This window comes from Pteropus medius, unplaced genomic scaffold, assembly GCF_902729225.1.
Source record: "Pteropus medius unplaced genomic scaffold, Ma_sr-lr_union100, whole genome shotgun sequence".
Taxonomy (NCBI): domain Eukaryota; kingdom Metazoa; phylum Chordata; class Mammalia; order Chiroptera; family Pteropodidae; genus Pteropus; species Pteropus medius.
Window position 1 is genome coordinate 3,079,795 of NW_024342469.1, and position 19,399 is coordinate 3,099,193.

The 19,399-nt window shown below is 53.9% G+C and overlaps 1 protein-coding gene across 1 annotated transcript; it reads right to left on the minus strand.

Annotated features, from left to right (window-relative positions):
• Positions 1-1,521: 1,521 nt before the first annotated feature.
• On the minus strand, positions 1,522-10,668 carry LOC120602789 (uncharacterized). Its single transcript, XM_039863009.1, has 5 exons — positions 10,614-10,668; positions 10,298-10,386; positions 3,844-4,344; positions 3,640-3,684; positions 1,522-2,590 (listed from the first exon to the last, which is right to left on the minus strand). The coding sequence occupies exons 1-5, from the start codon at positions 10,666-10,668 to the stop codon at positions 2,564-2,566; spliced, it is 717 nt and encodes a 238-aa protein (XP_039718943.1). The 3' UTR covers positions 1,522-2,563.
• Positions 10,669-19,399: the final 8,731 nt, after the last annotated feature.

Below are 19,399 nucleotides of genomic sequence, written 5' to 3' on the forward strand. Positions count from 1 at the left end.
GCCCCGGGTGGAGCCACAGACCATACCCTGGGTGCAACAGGCCCCAAGTGTGCCGGACCCCCAGGAGTGCCAGGCCCTGGGTGCACCAGACCACCTGAGTGCGCCAGGGGTGCTAGGCTGGTCAGGAGTGAAAGTGGGAGGGGGCAGATTAAAGAGGGGAAAATAAATAAATAAAATAAATAAATAAAAATTAAACATATACTTAACAACATGCCCCAGCATTTCCATGTACACGGAGTATACTATATGTCTTTCTTCACCAAGACATATGCATGAATGTTATAGTAACGTTTTCATAATAGCCCCACATTGGAAGGAACCCAAATGTCCATCAACCGGTGAATGGAGAAACAAATTGTGGTCTATCTATACAATGGAATCTACTCAGCAATACAGAGGAACAAAACATTAACCCATGTGAAATGTGGAGAACCTAAAAAACTTCATGCTAAATGAAAGATATCAAACAACAACAGCAACGAAACCATGTACTGTATAATATCAAAATTACAGAAAAGGCATGCGGGGAGGGGAGGGAGGAGTGGGAAAGGGCGTGAGGGAACATTCTGGCGTGAGAGCTGTTCTCTGTCATGATCGTGGTGCTGATTACCAGCCGTGCCCAATTTCCAAAACTGCCCAAACTATACACTTTAAGAAGATGAATTTGATCGTATATAAATAATAGCTAGTGAAAAATTCAATAAGAAAAGTATGGCTGACCATGATGGAAAACTAGTAGCAGACTGACCTTCCCGCTGTTAACGACTGGAAAGCTAGGCAAATGTACAGAGGGGAAAAAAAAAACCACATTTTCAGACATTGAATAGGAAGTGACACAGCATTGGGATCCCCCGGTCAACAAGAATACATGGGGTGAGCTTTTGATCACTCGGCCTTTCCGCCTGGACTCGATTTCCACATCGAGTTCCAGCGAAGAAAGCAGGGGCCCAGGGCTGCAAGACGGTCTCACCGAATTAAGGAGACGAAGATCACAGGCGGCAAGCAAAGCGGCGAGAATTTGCGGAGGTGGGAGTTCTGCGGAGACCAAACTCCAGAAATAGGATCGGACTCTGTTTGCGTCTCGGACTAGACATTAAATTGTGTGTGCACAGAGTGCGGGTCCACGAAGCCAGACAGAGAACAAGGGCTAGATGTCGGAGTTTGGGCCAGGCAGATCGGAGAGACACACGTAACATGGATGAACCTCAAAAAACATTGAGAAATCAGACCCCCCCCCCAAACCCCTATATGATTACATTTATATGAAATTTCTAGAAAAGGAAAAAACTATAGAGACAGAAAGTAGATGGGTATTCGCCTGGGGTCGGGGGTAGAAACGGGGATAGACTGCAAACGGCACAGGGAGATCTGAGGGGAGGATGAAGGCAATCTAGAACAAGAACGGTCATGATGACACAACTGAAGAAATTTGTAATTATCAAAGTGTTAAAGAAAAAACGCTCCCGGCATGCTCCTGGGCCCTAGTAGGAATGGAGCATCCGCCCATGGGGCCACGACATCAAGTGACCATGCGGCCAGTGCTGCCCGTTATGGGTACAACGGCAACTCATTATAAGATGGAAAGAAGTAGGAGGTCTGGGACCGAGCACTAGCCAGGCCAGAGGGCAGACGTAAGTAGCGCAAGCAAGTAGCCCAAAGTCACACCGTCCACCGCTGTTGTGCTGTCTCCAAGCTCCCACCACCTCTGGGAGTCGCTTATGATCAGATAGGAATGGGAAAGTAGCCAGCTGGGTTCGCAGATGGGATTGCTGTGTGTAATATTAGTGTCCGATGGCCACTGTAACAAATCATCATGGACTCGGCGGCTTGAAACGACACAAATTTAGCATCTTACGAATCATCCCGAAGTTAGTGGCTTGAAACGATTTAGCATCCGACTGTTCAGAGGACTGAAATGGATCTCACTGGGCTAAAACCAAGGCGTTGACAGCGACAGGCTTGCGATTCCTTCTGGAGAATCTGCTTTCTTGCCTTTTCCAGCATTCGAGGTCCCCGCGTTCCTTGGCTTACGGCCCCTTCGTCCATCTTCAACGCCAGCAACGCAGGGCTGAAGCGCTGAGTCTTCTCACACCACCAGCCCTCTGGCTCTCTGCTTCCGTCACCATCTCTCCTTTTCCAACCCACACGGACTTGCCCGCCTCCCTCCTTCGCTTAAGGGAACGCCTGTGATTACATTCACGGATCATTCAGACAACTCGCGCGGATAATTCAGGATACTCTCTCATCTCAAGATCAACTGAGTAGTACCCCTAATTCCATCTGCAACCTTAATTCCCTCGTGCCACGTGATTTAACACATTCTCAGGTTCCAGAGATTAGATTGGGGACCTCTTTAGGACCATTATTCTGCTTCCCTCTCTCGGTACGGGGGTGTGAGTCCCAGTGGGATGGGGCCGTGGTGCAGCCCCATCCAGGGATGGCTTCGAAAGACAGCAGTGAGCCGAAATCATAAGGGACAGAGCTTAGGCCGGTGGACAGAGTCATCCATTTTATGGAGAGAGAAGTGGCCCAACCTTGGGACGCACAGACTCAGAGCTGTGGCTCATAGCTCGACTGCTTGGTCCGAGGCCTGAAGGAAGAAATATGGGAAGACGGGAAACAAGAAAATCTGAGGAAGGAGACGGAATCAACCTAAGAGAAAGGGCACCAAGAAGATCTATCTTTGGATCACGTGTTAATGCCACCAATACAAAAGGGGACTAAACAGCCGAATAGATTTAGCCGCCAGCCTTGGCCATCTGTCAACCTGGAAGTGACGCAATATTCTCTTGAGTTGATTAGCCCTGGTGTCGGGGTTTGGGCTATGTGTGGGCCCAACAGCTTGGCAGCCCGTGCACTAAAGCCGATTTACTAACGGGCTCTGCCAAAGGTTGGATGTTCTCCTCCCCGCCCGGGACAAGTCCTGCTTCCTTCCCCCACCCCCAGGTGTTGATCCGAGAGTACCTCCCAACAGGCACCCAGATCTCTATCCCTCCACTCTTTAGGGACTTCAACCTGGACAAGATACTCAACGATGATTTGTTGGGTAGAATTGAACGAACCTGACTCTGTCGTGGTCAGTATCATATTTCTCTTACCGCAGAGGAATGCAGCCGAGGCAGCCACCCAAGGCTAGTGATGGAGTCTCCGAGGACCCATTTCTTTCCCGATGACTGACTGACTGAGGGACGCCCCCAGTACCTTCCCACCCGAGGCCCCCTCAAGCTCATCATCCACACAGAAGACGCCTGCTCCCTTGCCGGGTGAGACGTTTTGCCATTGATGGCATCCAGGGCAGGGTGACTGTGCCACCCTTGAACAGGTGGAGGTGTCTCTCCTGGGACAAGCTGGGGGTGAGTCAGGACAGGAGGTCATTCGCGAACCTTCCCTTCAGACGCCTGTGCCCCGCGCCCTGTCTAGGCCAGCCGCTCCTTATTCTCGGTCACCGAACTGCTTGCTTGTCTCCCTTTGCTGGCACTTAGCCTATAGTTACTTAACGCAGTCATTCATTGACTTGTTTATTGTCTGTCTGTCCTTCTAAAAGGCAAGCTGCGTGAAGGCAGGACCTGTCTCTCTCGCTCAGAGCACCCGTTTGGAGACCCACAGTCCCTTTCAGCGCCACCCCCACCTCTCACCTACAGGCGGTGGAATCCTGGGCCGGTCACGAAGCCTCTGGTTCATCACCTGTAAAATGAGAATAAAGGAGGGTTGTTGCGAGGATGAAGGGGAGAACACGGTAAGAAAGCGGTGCACACACGTAGGAAAACGCATTTGCAGGTTGAGAGCACAGAGCCGACGGCGCCCACGCTCCCGTTTCCTCCGCGAACCGGAGGGCAGCGCCACCTGCTGGGGGAAGATGCTGAGCTTTGGGTGGATGCTGAGAAGCGGGGCGGTGCTGAGCAGCTGGCTCTGTGGGCAGCAGACATCCTCGGTGTAGGATTTCCTCCATCGCAGCGCAGAGGCTGGTGCAGGGCGGAGGAGACAGGTGCCTGTGCAAATCCCGGGCTCGAGTTTGGCCGGATGAGCCGGGCGGAAGGACAAAGGGGCAAAGCAGTTGAGGATACTGGCAAGAGAAAGGCTGTGATGATGTCCTGTGTGGTCTGGAGGCCTGGAGATGGGGAGCCGGGGAGCGCTGGTCCACGTGGGAAAGTCCAGGGAGTGGAGGAGAGCAGGATGAGTGCAGGGGTGGGGGTGTGGTGGGACGGGGCAGGGGCAGGCCCAGGCATGGCAGCGTCGGAAGCTGCGGTCAGGCAGTGGGATCCCGGAGTGCACTTGGAACCATCCAAGTGATGACAAGGCCCGGGGCGTGGGCGGCCGGAGGGGACTGGAGGTGAAAGTCACCGGCTGAGGAGGAGATGTGGGAAGGATGGACAGATCTGGCAGCACCCCTCGCCCCGCCCTCCTCAACACCTCCTTTGCTCACTTACTCCCTCTCCTCTCTGGGCCTCCGGGCCCAGTTTCTGGGGTTCTGTCTGCCCCCCAGATGAGTCACATGTGCTTCTCTGGCCCCACCTCTTACTCTCTCTGGTTCCTCTTTTATGTTTTGCCTTCTACCTAACATGTGAGGGAGGTTTCGCCACCAAGGTTAACTAAACATGCCTCAAACGGAATTTATTTTCTTTACACCAAATCCTTCCCCTTCTTAACCACCCTATCATTGTCCTTCCAAAACCCCAATTTTTATGTCATTCGTTTCCTCTTCTGCTGCTGGTTTTGCTCCCATCATCTAGTCTGTTACGAATCCTCATGAATTATTTTGTCCATAACAGCTCGGAGCTAAGCGCCTTCTTTCAATTTTCAGAGCTAAAATCCTGCTCAGGAATTGGCAGCACAGATCTAAAAAGCCACAGATCTAAAAAGTCGGGGTGCAGAGGAAACGGGGAGGGAAGAAGGCCTCAGACGGGGATGAAGCAGCACAACCTTGTAGTCAGACAGGAGTGGGTTCCGGGCTCTCGCGGAGCCTTGTCAGCCTCAGTATATCAAGGAAAGCACCTAACAGGAGACTGGAACTATCAGCTGAAATTAGCTATTCACATGCCTGACACATGGTGGTTCCTGCAGGTTCTTCCAGGAGGACTCTGGCCGCGGACTTACCCACCGCGCCCCGGATGGTGGCCGAGGCTCCGGGTCAGAGTTGAGCCCTGCTCCACCCCTGACTAGTCACCCAACTGGCCTCGGAGTCTCTTTCTTCTTCTGCTTCACCCACTGATCGAGGCTGCTGGGAGAATCAATATGGAAACATATGTGGAGATACTTTGAAAACGGTGATGTTTTAGTCTCAAGTAACTCAGCGCTTCTTAAAAGGAATCCACTGCCAACACGTACCCCTTCAGTCTGGATCCAAGGACAAAACTGTTCCTTCAATGCTATTTTTTCACATCGTTCCAGACTCAAGCTGCCTGTCCCCAAACCCCTGTCTTTGGCACCACCAGGTGTGTGCCCTGCGCACATAACATAACCATCTCAGTGGGAAGCTGAGCATTCAGTGAGGGCATGAGAAGCTCTTAGAACAGTGTCTGGCACACAGTAAGTGCTCAGTAAATGTTAGGTATTATTACTATTATCAGATGTTTTATGAGTTCACCCTATTATCTAAAAAATGTCTACACATCCCCCCAAATACGTAGAAGTCGCCATCATCTGCTCTCTTAGGAAAATCACACAACTTAATGTCCTGGACTGAACTCTTCCCCTCCCCCCAGGCAGGACATTCATCCACAGAGTGCCCCTCCCCCTTCCCTGGTAATTCTCAACTTTGTTTTCTGTTATTTTTATGCCACATACAAACCCCACCACCTGGTGGTACCAATGGAAAAAAAAAAAAGTTAAGTAATTGTTGGCTTGGCGATTTTTTAACCTAGACTTCTGAGAGAGGAGATGTTTGTGCATGACCTGGGATGGGAGGTGACACCCGGGGTGGGAAGTGGGTGTGAGCAGCTCCTATAACTTACAGGAATTCCAGGCTCCCCCCTGGTTACCCTGCTTTGCCCCAGCGACCGCTGTTTGTACAGGCATCTCTGCCTTTCTGCCTCCAAGGCGAGCGCATGTCTCTCCGTGCCCCCCAGGGCCTGCCGAGGCGTCCGGTACAACTGCAGGTCCACGCTGCCACCCCCCCAAAACTTTCCAAGCCAGCTCCTCCCCAGCCCGAATTTATCCTCTGTGAGGACACACAGAATCCTCCCCAGATTCTTCACCATGAGAACGGTTACTGGTTTCGAAGGTGTTTCCCTGTGTCAGTGATCTGTGTGTAACGTGTTTCTTTCCCTTTTTTTTTCCCCCCCTTTGGTGACATCGATCCCAAACAGTCTACATTCTACTATAAGCTCTGCTGTGTGGTGTAGGGGACAGAAAGGTGGGTGCTATTCAGGGCTCACAATCTAGAAGGTGAGACACACTGCAGGGTGAGGTGTGACCCTGCGGACCACAGAGAAGCCCCAGACGCATGACGCACGGGGCGCGCGGGGCGGACACTCGCATTCCTGATAGGCGCGCCCAGGAGGCTCCGGGGCCGGGCTGGCCTCTCTCGCGCCCTCGGGTGCCCACAGGGCGCTTCCCTGGGTTCTTCCGGGGGGCGCTTCGACGGCAGATGCTCACGGCTGTGTTAGGGGCGCTATGGCGGGGCGCTACCAATGAAAGGCCCGCACAAGGGGTGGGGGGCCGTGGCGGAGGCCGGGGCGGGGAGAAAAGAGGGAAGGCCATTTAGCAAGAAAGCAAAAGTATCTGTCACGGAGAATTTCGGAATGTTTGTGCCCGAGGCAGGGAGGAGAGAAATGTGAGTCTGGAAAAAGCTGCCGAGGCCCCGGGCAGCTGTCATTCGAGACCCCAGACTGACACCTAGTGGACACCTGGGGAGATGCTCCCCGCCGCCGCGCTCGGGCGGGTCCGTGGAGCTCAGGGTGCTCGGTGCGGGGAGAACCCGGGCCAGGCGCTGGTCCCCGGAGGTCACCTCCCTCCGCGCTGGGAGGACTTTGGGGTCCCGACCTGGTGCAGACACCAGCTGGGTGACCTCAGAAACTCCGTGCCTTCCGGGAAGCGGAAGGGCTCTTCCTTCTGCTCCGACGTCCGGGGGTCCCCAGCCCCTGCACGCAGCGCCCCCGCCTGCCCGGGGAGCTGGGGCGAGCTGACGCGAAGGGCACGCTCCCCGGGGCGCGAGGCCCACGTGTAAAGCTTTCGGGTTGCCCCTGACACGGGACTGCTTCCCGTCACCGAAGCCAAGCTGAGCGCGCAGCGCCTTGTGGCCCGGTAAGCTCTCCAGAAAGATCTGCGGGCGGACCGAGCCGCGGACCTGAAGCCAGGATTCTAGTCCGGGCTAAACAAAAGCGCCTTGGGAGTGGGAGCTGAGCGCTGCTTCAGGAACGTTCTCCCTGTTCCTCAGTCAAAACCGGCCCCTCTACGGTTTCACCCTGTTTGTCCTTGCTCAGGCCTGGGAAGCAACTCAGAATCACTCTTGTTTTAATGCGATGCCTGCAGAAAGCGTACGCAATGTCATTTGGGGCTAAACGTGCCCCAAATGACAGAGCCGTGGTTCTCAACCAACGACGCCCCTGCGCCTCGGGGACCTTTGGCGGTGCTTGGAGGGAGACCTTCCGGCTGGCACACCTGGCGCAGAGAGGCCGCTACTGACATCTAGTGGGCAGAGGCCCCGACGCCGCAACCCGGACCTTGCTCAGCACGCCCCACCCCCACCCCCACACAAAGAACCATCTAGCCTCAAAGGCTGAGTGCCGGGGTTCTGGAACCCTGCTTCCCTCCCGAGACTTCTCAGCATCCCCGTCCCTTCTGGAGAACTCTTCTTTTGTCATTGACGTTTCTACAGCGTTGTGGTACAGAGGTCCAGACCGGCGGGGACCAGCCTGGGCACCTTGGGGTCTACACACTCAACGCCCCCCGACCCCGCCTCCCCGAGCCTATAGACTCCATCTGCCCTCTTAGCAAGCCTTTGCTCGTATGGTCAGTATGTCCTTCATGTTTCTGAACAAAGGACTTATGAACTCAAACGTGTGTACGATTAAATAAAATATTTATATTTCCTAGAAAAACTCGTATTTTCGCGCACAAAAATATTGGGTAAAATGAACGTTCCTATCAGATGGATTCAATTTTAAACGATTACTATTTAAATGATTACTATTATATAAATATGTTTTTAAAATCATTCCTCTTAACAAAGGAATGGTGACGCCCTGCCGGAGCCCTCCAGAGCTGGTGGGACAAAGAAAAAGATGCTTGTCAAGCAAAATATGAAAGGTGTGCTCCGAGCCCCCCTAATTACATCTTGGAAGAAAAGCTGTGTCCTATTGACATTTGGCATCATTTTTCACAAGCTCAGGTTACCCCCTTGAAGATTTTTAGGAAGTTTCGTGATATGGAGACGTTGTTGAAAAATCGGCTACTTGACTTGTGCTAAGCAGTCAGACACAGACCAAATCCATGTCTGCCCACTTAGGCAGCTGGAGTGGCGCTGGTTATCTTGAACAAAATGAGTTTGCAGCTTCAGCTCGGACTTTCAAGAAGTCAGGTGGTTTACCCTGCTCTCTGTGTGTGTGTCCTGCACAAAGGGTCTCTGAGAAGCTCGGCTGAAGGCGCCGATTGATCTCTGATCCCTGACCTATTCTGTATTCACGACCGTAGGTATTTAAGGAACAACGTGAACTGCTTTTATTTTTATAAACTGGAAGCGGAGGAAATAAAACTTCTTTCACCAGACCCTTAGGTCCTTCCTTTCGAATAGAAAATCTTAAAGTAAATTGCGGGTTACTCTTGTCCCGTCCTGAATGTTCAGTGTTCGACCGCCTAAACTATCATTAAACTTAATGAAATTAAACTCGCCTTGGCCCCGTCAAACCTTGATTTATGCACATCTGTTTTACGCTCGCAGAGAGTCTGGCGGAGCGGATTTTTATGTGGGCTCAACATATTAAGTAGACCTCCTGTTTCTGCACGAGGCCCTCATTCCTCGGAACAGGAGTGTCTAGCAAATAGGAATATATTATAAATCACATTTTTAGTGAGAATGACAAAGCTTAGGAACCTTTGCCTTAGGGAACCTGTCCGATTTGTCAGTTAAAACTCAGCCTTCTGATATAAAACGAGCCCATTCATGTCGCGTACAGGCTGATTCCCCGTGGAAAGAATGTTCGGGAGCTGTCAGCGGTGCAGAGAGCGGAGGCAGCATGGGTGGGAGGCGGGGCCCTCGGGGAAAGCCGTGTGCGGTTTCCTCAGTTTACCGCCCTGCCCCTCCGTCGCTCACCCATCACGCCCCGCGGCGGCTGTGGACCCGCCTCTGAAATTGCCGGGGAGGTTCTGCTGCATAAGATCAGAATCCTGATCGAATCGGTTACCCTCACGAACAGGACAATGGAGACACCGGACCTGAAAACAATAGTCAAAGTACAAGGCGTTTCACCGAGAGGCGAGGGGAAGACAGATTCATTTCCAGCCCCCACTGGGCAACACCGGCCAGGCCTTTCTGGAGAGGAGGAGGGAGCGGGTTGATTTTGAACCCCATTATTTGACGATTTCAAAATGCCTGTCACTCCGAGGACGTGCTGCAGGCAGGTTCACCGAAGGGCCTGGTAGGCAGCAAGTGAAGGGGGACTTTATTCTTTAGAATGACACTACTTGGGGGAAAATAGAGAACAAAGTCAGAATTCCGAGGGCTTAGTTCCCTCGGTGCCCCAGACGTGTGGCCTCCACACCCACACCCGGGGGGTCCTGCCTTCCAGGCCTGGTGCCAGCCCTGGACCAAGGTCTGCAGTGTCATCCGCAGACCACCTGCTGCTGGACCTGTCACGGGCAGGGCTGGCTAACGTCACGCCTTCTGGGTCCCCTCTGAGCTTCCGAGCCAGATCTCCATCGTCTCGGTGGTCTGGCCGCCCACTAAATCAAGACCCGCAGAGCGAGCGCCGGCGGTCGGTCCAGTCCCCTCCGGGCCTTTGCTTTGTCCGGGATGGCCATCTGCCACGGCCACCCCTCACACCACGGGCTCACCACCACCTCCACGCCAAATCAGAACACAAGTTGGAATCTGTTACTTTCGTGAACAGGATGACAGACATGTTGAATCTACAACACCACCTCTGCCGAGGCGCCACCCCACCCTGCCACATCCCCACAGAGCTTCCCCTACCTGCTCTCTGCTGTCTGTCTCCTCCACCGCCCACACCTCTTCAGACGTCGGCCTGGTTCACCCCACGGGCCACCAGCACCATTGTGTTGATGGGCCCGAAGCTCAGGCCTGGGTCTAAGCTCATATCTGCTGGAGCTGAGGTTCCAGGGCCGGTCCCTCAGGCCTCACCTGCGTGTCTGTGGAATGTGTGAATGCCACCAAGGCCAGACTTGCTGCTGCCTGGCAAAGGGGGATGTCAGGACTGTCCATGAGCAAGGCTGGGAGCACGAGGGGGGCCCAGGCCACCAGGGGGTGGTCCAGCCCACTGCGCTTCTTCCTGGCTATGTCGCCGCTGTGTGTCAGTAACCTCCCTTAAACTCATCTGCTCTCCCCGCCAAACAGGAGAGGGAGCGACTCTGCCTCTTCTGGAGGGGAGACTATTGTCTACACCCTCCCTGGCTCAGCAGCACCCCTGCCCTGCCTGTGGCCCTGGGTACATCCCCACCGAGCAGGGCAGAGTAGCTGCTGAGCCCAGGGAGGGTGTAGACAATAGTCTTCATGGGGAGTGGGGACTAGGGGTTCCCAACTCCCAGGCTGCAGACCAGTACGGGTCTGTGGCCTGTTAGGAACCGGGCCGCACAGCAGGACGTGAGCAGCGGGTGAGGGGGCGAAGCTTCATCTGTATTTGCCGCCGCTCCCCAGTGCCAGCATCGCCTCAGATCATCAGGCATTAGAGTCTCATAGGAGCACCGGTCACTGGTGCCAAGAAGGCTGGGGACCACTGGTGTGGACCATATCCTGGTATCTGGTCCCAAGCTCTCGGCAGAAGTGAATGCCTGGCTGCCCTCAAAACTGAGGGTGGCTGCCACAAATACAAGCACCCAGCTGACCCCATGGGCCACCTGCCGTCCCCCATCCAGGACTCCCCAGGCCGCAAGCCCTTCCAAGGGGCAGTTCATGCGTGTGTCTCAGACAGAAGCCAGCGCACTCGGGAGGGACATTCGGGCACATCCACGGCTGCTTCCTCTGAGACACAGGGTCTATTCCCCTGCCCCTGCCCCGGGGCGTGACCCACCGATGCTGACAGGAAGCTTGGGACAAGCCCCTCCTGACCAGGGACCACAAGGTCTGAGAGGCCACACTACTGACAAACCCTGAGGACCAGGGCATTGCTGCTCCCACCCCATCCCAGGAGAGGACGCCCACAGGACCCCCAGGCCCTGCCCCAGCCCGTGGGGAATAAGGAGGGTTAGGATGAGTTTGCCCTGAGACCTCAGGATCTGGCTAGAGTGTCTAAGGGGAGGGGATGAGACCGCCCCTCCCCTACTGACGCCACCGAGCCCCCGCTTTCCTGGGACAGCCAGCGCCCCGCATGCCCATGCTTCCACGGGTCTGCTCCCTCAGCTTCCTGAGCCCCTGCGAGTTCCTCATCATTCTTCGAGACCCACCTCAAACACCACCTCCTCCAGGAAGCTTCCCCTGGTCTCACCCCTCGTGCCCCAACAGCACAAACGGCCCGCACCCCTCAGCTCCCACCCGGTGCTCCAGGCTCAGGGCCGGGGCTCTCCCGCTCCCTTCGGGCAGCACGTCCCTGCGAGGCTCGTGTTTATTTCACCGACAGACATTTGCGCCATCCCTCTCCGGGCTGGTATTGCCCTTGGCCGTGCTAGCTCTCTGAACCTGCTGGGCGATGGGGGACACATGACTCGTCCTCGGCTTGAAGTGAGGGGATGGACTGAGGGCCTGAGGCGCCTCCCTCACGGAAAGTCTTTCGGAGGCTCCGAGGTGCCTGGTACCTGGAGCAGGTCTGGAAGGTGGCTGTGTTGCCCTCTCAGCCACCTGTTCGGTGGCCTCTGTGTCCCTTGCTGTGGTGACATTAGCAGTGCATGCAAATCCCCCCAGGCCCGTCTCCAGCCTCAGACTCCCTGGGTGGCAATGACCAGGGACGTGTTGTAGACTGGGCATTTGCAATCCCGAGAGAAGGACGAGGCGGTACTGACCGGAGGGTTTCTGGGGAGGGGGGCGTTCTGGACCTGTGAGGAGGCAAAGGCCGGGTAGGAGAGCTCAACTCTCTCTGACCTCTCTGCGGTGACCTCCCCTGCCCCCCACCACGGCCTCCCCACCCCACCCCGCGGGCAGCAGAGGAGAACAGGCCGACTCACTCAGGTGGCCTAGAATAATAGGAATCTGGGACACTCCCTCGTGTGGTCACCGCGGCCTCCTGGAGGTGTTCTGGCCCTGCCCGGCCACCAGGCCTGTGTCCCTCCTGAGTTTTGCAGAGAACTTTCACATCTGCACCTGACAGCACCCTGCAGCGGGCGGTCCTCACCACCTCGTCCTACCCCAGTGCCACCAAATCCGGCCACTGAAAAAGCCACCATTAAAGCAGACATAATCATGGGTCAAATCGTGGGGCTTTGCTTCTACTCAACTCTATTTGTCCAACCGAAAGGGGCTTTCTGTTTAAGTCAAACTATCCCTAATGCATTTTCCATTCTCTACAGAAACCGCAGCCGCCAATTAAAACACACGAAGCCACGAAGCACACTTCCCTTGCCCCGTTTACCATTTTCTTTGATCCATTAAAATCCCCTTCTCCCCTAGAGTGAGGGAATAATTCTCCATGAAGTGGCCATCCGAGTGTTTGCTTTGCGATGAAAGAAAACTTTTGAGAACTCGGAATAAAGAAGGAAAACGTAAGTCTCTCCAGATCCCATCGCTAATAATATTAATGAATTAATGATTTACTCGAGTCGTAAATGTCTATTTGCTTTGCTGTTCGTAAGCATACATGGTTTCCTTAGCGACCCTGACATCGGCCCGAACTCCATCTCTCTGAGAAGGCAGGGGCACCTCTCGAGGAAAGGCGCACGGCTTCTCGGGCTTTTTTCAATGTTTGCCGAAGGGGAAATGATGAATTGATATCTTCTAAAGGACCCATTTTGCTTCTTTCCTTTTCCTTTGCATTACCATTGAAATCTGACATTTGAAACACCTCCTGAATCAACATCTAATTCCACCGCCTTCCTTCCCAACGACGCCTTTAGTCCTAACCAAATAACGCGGCTTTCACCAATGTGTGCCGTTTATTTACATGTGTGTACGCGCACACGATCACACACACACACACACGTATGCACTGATACGCCATCGGCTTCTTACCGACAAACAGAAATGCTGATTTATTTTCTCAGGTGACTTTCAAAACCTTGGTAATCTCATTGCCTGAGTACAGGACCGTGCTGTAGACACAAGACATGCTCACGGAGAATTGGTTGATGGGGATGGAAGGTTCTGGAATTGCCGAGTAAAGAGCCCATTTATCCACCATCGCTCAAGTGGCGGCAAGTCAAATTTCCTTGGTACAAATACTTATGAAGGAATCCGGTCAGACAGACGGATACAGATGGCTAAGAATAGAACGAGTATAGATTAAGACTCACGGCCAACCCGACCATGTTTTCTTTGATCTGCCGCTGCCGCTGAGAATGTTCTCGTAAGAGGATTTTGTGATTTCCCGTTTTGGGAACAGGTTATAAAAGAAATTGAGGGGAACGGGGGGTGGTCTGCTTGCTGAAGGAGGATAGAAAGGGGCTGTCACCGTTTTCCAGCGAGCAGAAGCCTAGCAGGTCAGGGAAGGTTTCTCCATATCAGTGAACAGCTCTTCATTTTTACAGGTTTAACCCTTTTCTGTGGTAGCTGCCCTTCTTGGGTCAATGTCAAGGCAAGGCTTAGCAGTAAGGGCTACTCAAGGATGGAGTCATTTGCCTGCGCCCAAGTGAGGGTGTCCTAGGGCACACGACACAGTCCTTGGCCTTCAGAAGCCCCTGGTCTAGTTGGCTGGATAACCAGACAGCAATGAAACGGGGTGCTGTAATAGAGACGGGCACGAGGGAGTGGGGTTCATGTGGCCTGAAGGGGTTTAGAGAGGCATTACCTGGACACAGAGGCTGGCCAAGGCCTTGGCAAGTGCACAGGTCGGGGCAGAAGATGTCTTATTTCAGACAAATTTCAGATTCTAAAACTATCGCCTCCCTTTCTTTGTCAGCAAAACTCGCCCGAAGCAAACAACTCGCCAGCGTTAACCGCTCGTCACCTCATTTGCTCCTCTCCTGAGAGTTGCCAAGGCCGGCGAAGACCTCGCTTCTCAAATGATGCATGTCGGCCAGCTAGTACAGGGATTTGGAACACAGACGTAGGGACAAAGCTTTAGCCCTCACTGCTCACAGGTCTCGCTCGATCGGAGTCACGGTGGGGAAGAGGAAGCGGACTTTGAAACGGCCCATTTCACTGACTCTCGGGGATCCTGTTTTCTCTGAAACTAACTGGGCATCTGGAGTTTTAGAAGGGGAAGGTGAGACCCTCCAAGGGGAATCCAGTTGGCCCTGGGGGCAAAACCATGAGAAACCACAAAAATTTTCCACTGCTCTTACGGAACGGGGGGGCTCTTGCTGCCCGACAGTCTGACCCAGGCTCTGAAGGAGTGAGCCCAGCTTGCTCGTGTGTCTGTAGGGGACCCGAGACCAACCTGCCCCTCTCCTGCCAGCTCAGGTTTTCCAGTAAAAAAGTGACCGACAAGTTTTATAAACTCTTTTATGACAGAGCAGCCTACCTGCAGCGAGGAGCTAGAAAACCCCGTCTCCTCTGACCCCACACGGCCCCGCTTCCCCACCGCCACCTGACCTGCAGCCACTGTGCAAAGGAGCGAGGTCTTGGAAGGTGCAGAAGCTCCTGGAGGCAACAGTGGCCCCAGCTTCTAACCTGACTCTGATTCTGCACAATTGCCCCTACTTCCACGTCACCTCTGAAATGGCTGGTTAGCGCGTTCGTATTCCAAAGGGCTTATAAAGAAGAGTAGAAAACAGCTGCTTAGAGTCGCTCGGTAAATGGAATATTCCTTGCCTTGCTGCTGTTCATTTGACTGGGCGAAATTCACAGCAAGAGGGGAACATAAACGTTTCTGTAGAGCCAGTGTCTACAGTGTCACATCTACAGGCGGGTTTCTGCTCCTCTTCCGGGAGCGAAGGCTGTCTGCAGCTTGCCAAGGTGGCCTGTGTGGTCATCCGGACAGAGCTAGTTTTCTTGACAGCACAGCGGGAGTCTGGCCTGGAGACCCTGGCCCCGCCTTCTGCCACCCAGTGTGTTCCAGAGCGAACCCCTTGGCGACCTTCTCTTCTTTCTTAGACACCCAGCTATGCAAACCTCAAGTGGACTTTTAAAGAAGGGAAGGCCCAATGTAAAGCAAGCAGACGGCTTGACCGTACAGTGTGCCTTGATTAAACCCCATCTGAGGATGTATATTTTTAAAAGCATCAATGCCTGAGAGCGACAGGGGAAAGAGTCTGCCCCACCCTGGTCTACTTCCCTTCCTGCCCTCCCCACCCCTAATCCCTGCAAATTCTGGTGCTGCTGCTCCATTATGCAACCTCTCTGTGCCTCAGTTTCCCCATCAGCTATCCGTGCCGTAGGATTTGGGCTGCTCTATCCCTCTGCATGCCGGCGACCTGGTACCCACGTGTCAGGCAGGCTGGGCCTTCCTCTGGGGACTCAGCGATTAGCTGGCTCCTTCCTGGGCCGAGGCATTTATCAGCCGGGTCCCTCATCGCATCTTACTTTCCATGACTAGTATTTTCCAGGCTTGACCCTGAACTACACACCAAGTTCTCTTCTTGAGACAGAACAATAGATGCGCATTCCTGCTTGGGTGGTTGGAAGTTAGGTCACACTCCCAGGCTATCTCTCAGTTAGGAAAATAAACACAGGCGCCCCCACCCCTCTCCGCCCTCTGCCCCCCGTGGAGGGGAAGGCAGGCTGAGAACTGAACACAATGCCTTTCATTTTCCATCGCCTGTCCTGGGGATCAAGAATCGCTTTCGAGGTGTGGTTAGACAAAGCAAAATGAGACAACTTGACCCTGGACCCATGGAGAAACGGGCAGATTGGCACCCCTCGGCCGGGGGTGAGGGTGGGGCTGCTGCAGCCCTCGGTCTGGCCCCGTAGGTGGGGGACGCCAGACCCGGAGCTGGCCAGGCAGTTGCCAAAGGACCTGTTGAGGACACTGAGAAACCCCGACTCCTGCGCCTTCCTCTGCTTGGGACGCTCTTCTCCCGATCCCCTCCCTCCTCCTCTTCCTCACCCTCCCGCTTCTTTTCAGTAATGTACTTGTCCCTTTTTTTCTTGCTCTGTGAATCACCGTAGACTGGATCTCTCTCCTGCTCTCGAGTCCTTTCTCGGCACATTCTGTTCTTGTTTTATGAATGCAGCGTCTTCTCCGCTCTCACTAAAAACCCCAACGACAGGTTCTTGCCGCTGCTTTGTTGTCGTACCAGCTCCTACCCTCCCTTAACGCTCGGTTACTGCAGGGTGCTTTTTTCCTGTCTGCTTGCTTCGGTCTCCAACGTCAGATGCTTTCCCCCAAGTCCTTGCTCCTCAGTCGACCCTCCCTATGCATTTTATAATGAGGCATAAGTGAGCTGGTTCAGAGCCCCACCGTATGGCTGGGGGCACACCTGCACTGGTGGGCTTCGGTGTGGCGCGACTGTGGGGGTAGTGGCTCCCTAAATGTCAGGAGATGGGAGGCTAGTCTTTAGAGAAGAATTTTGCGGGGAGTAATGGGGGCAGACATCTAATCATCTGGGGTTCTCCGGAGTGGGTGGCTGACTGTTCTAGAAACCAGCTTTTGGGTTTATCTCGGACAGACCTACATTCGAATGAGCTTCCAGCCCGCATAGCTTGGAGAAGCCCCTACATCTTTCTAAGCCTGTTCTCTCCTCCGTAAGAATTCTAGAGAATTCTAGCTGCTGAGTGGCCGACCCTGTGGCATTACACAGGCTGGGGCGGCCACAGGGCCGCACGCTGTGAGGTGCACTGTTCATAGGACCCCTGCTAAGATTCAGGGGAGTCACACCAGGTCTGCAGGATGCGTGGGACCCCTGCTGCCCCAGGCCCGGGGCGCCGTTTATTTACACAATGCCGCTTCTCTGTTTCATCCTTTGTCTGCAGCTCGAGTTCCTCCCAGACCTCCTCCCCCACCCCACTTCCTCAAGGACAGACCTTGTGCAGTTCCCCTAATTGCCATTTACCTCATTTGCATATGGCTTTTTCATTATAATTCCTTGAACCTCAGCAGCCACGTTGCCAGGGCAACTGAGAGCAGACTCGCTTGCTCGCTCACTCGCTCACTCGCTCACTCTGGGGGCTGTCGTGGAGACCCTGGCATTTCTTGGTCCAGCTCTAGCTGTGCTGTTGCCCCCTTCCCCCCGCCCACCCCCAACCAAGAAGGCGTAGTCTGCAGTTTCCTCCTGCTTATTCGGTCTGTTTCAACACATGGTCTCTGCGACATTTTGGCGTGCCCCAGACTCCTCGATTTCTCCCGGTGAACTCAGAGCTTGCAACCCTCCTCCGACACAGTGAACCCCGGTTTTATTAATCTTGCCCCCGCCCCCAGCTGGACCCCCTCTGGGGCTCCTGTGATGCTAACCGAGTCTGCAAGGAGCGCCGAGCACTTGTAATCCTCAGGCAGGTTACAACAGTTACCTGTTGTCATGCTCCAACGCTCCCGCTCCATTTTGGGGAATTCGATTCTCGTTTGATGAATCACCGCGCCCTGCGGTGCTGCCTCTCAGGTCAGCCGAGTCTCAACCCCGCTCTCCCTCCAGCTACCAGCACCGTGTGCTCGGGGCGGCCAAAGCTTCCTTCCTTCCACCCATCCCAACGCTTCCTCTCTTTAACTCATTTTTTAATTGGAACCTCAGGTGACTACAATGGAATTTAATGTGGCTTAATTACAAGTCTTGGTTCTCCACCCGCTCTGCCAAATGAATGAAAGAATCGATGAACTGAGCAACCCTCCACCGTGGTCACACCCCTACAATCTGCTTCAGAGATGTAGATGTTTAAAGCCCTTTCCCAGCTTGATTAGCAAAGACGAAATGCAGGTGACGAGCCCGGAAATCCACATCCGGCCACTCCGAGCCGAGCCGTGAGTCCCACGCTTTTCCCTCCCCTTATTAAGTAGCCCGAATGGCTTCGCTTTCTCCACAGACCCCTTGGTGGAAGCGTGAATTTGTTCTAAAATTAACACGCTGTAGACAAGGAGATGACCTATGAGGGAGTAATTCCAGGCCAAGTGTGCAGACTCTAACTAACCGAGCTAGACTAGCTAGATGTGGCCTGCCTGACCGCTGCATGGCCCTCCCCAGAATTTCTGCATCCTCGAGACTTCTAATGAGAAAGGGATTGGGGGAGGGGAGGATTCGGGAAGAGAAGCCCTTACAGTAATGATTCATATGACAAACTGAGTATAAAAGGTCCCATTTCAAAAAGCTGACCTCAGTAACACTTTTGGGGGCAGGGAGAGGATTTAAACAACAAAGAAAGAAAGAAAAAGAAACTCTGCTTTTTAAATTCCAGCTCAGCTTCGTCCCAGCCGTGACCTTGGTCAAGTCATCTAACTACCTTATGATGTCGGTTGTCTGACCTCTTGCTCAGAACCTGTTAGGTTCTCAGTAAAAATTATGGTTCAGATCCACGGGCGTCGTTCAGATGGAGAGAGCATGTAGTCAATTACAACAAGGGCTGTGGTCGCACCGGAAGGTGACCAGCTCACCTTCACGCAGCCCCGACGGGGCGCCAGGCTCGGCACCGTTCACGTCATAATCACGGACTGCGTTATTGTTTCCACATCACCCCCGGGAAGCAGACTCGGGGGTCGGGGGAATGACTCGTCCAGACCCACAGAGGTAAGCGGCTGTCAGGTAAGCGGCTGCCTCAGCCCCACGGCTCTGTATTCACTCTGCTGCTTGGAGCCATTTTTAAATGACATGCTGTATCTCCCTTAAGAGCTGGCGCGAATTTTACTCGATGTGCCTCCAACGGCTGTACGAGCAATACAAAAAAAAAAAGAAAGAAAAGACAGACGCTTTCGAGGATATTAAAAAGTCCACATCAGATCGCGCTGGGAGTGGAGCCCAGATCACTGTCGCCACCGCCAGTCACGTTACTTTTATTTTAATTTTTTGCCGAATGTCCTCCTCCTGCGTAAAGTTTGGTTGCTGAACTGGAAGCAGCCGCAACGCAATGGCCCACGTCTGCTTGGCCCAAGGGACTTAGTGTACCTTTGACTCTTCCTCGAGTTTCCGGAGTCCTGAGCAGGTGCGTTCTGGCGAACAGACAGCACCTTAGCAACGGCCACCTCGGCAGCGCACCTGTCACATGGACGAGGAGCCGCCGCGTTTCTGGGCGTATTTCGCGTAAGCAAACAGGCCTCAGCGCAGAGTTTTCATGGACTTT

What these genes read in the sequence shown, in the direction of transcription:
- LOC120602789 (XM_039863009.1), bottom strand. Translation starts at nt 10,668, where the DNA reads ATGAAGACTATTGTCTACACCCTCCCTGGGCTCAGCAGCTACTCTGCC. An exon ending in CACATTCCACAGACACGCAG is followed by an intron (nt 4,345 to 10,297) that starts GTGAGGCCTGAG and finishes TCTCCTCCTCAG; the next exon opens with CCGGTGACTTTCACCTCCAG. An exon ending in TCAGCATCTTCCCCCAGCAG is followed by an intron (nt 3,685 to 3,843) that starts GTGGCGCTGCCC and finishes CTCATTTTACAG; the next exon opens with GTGATGAACCAGAGGCTTCG.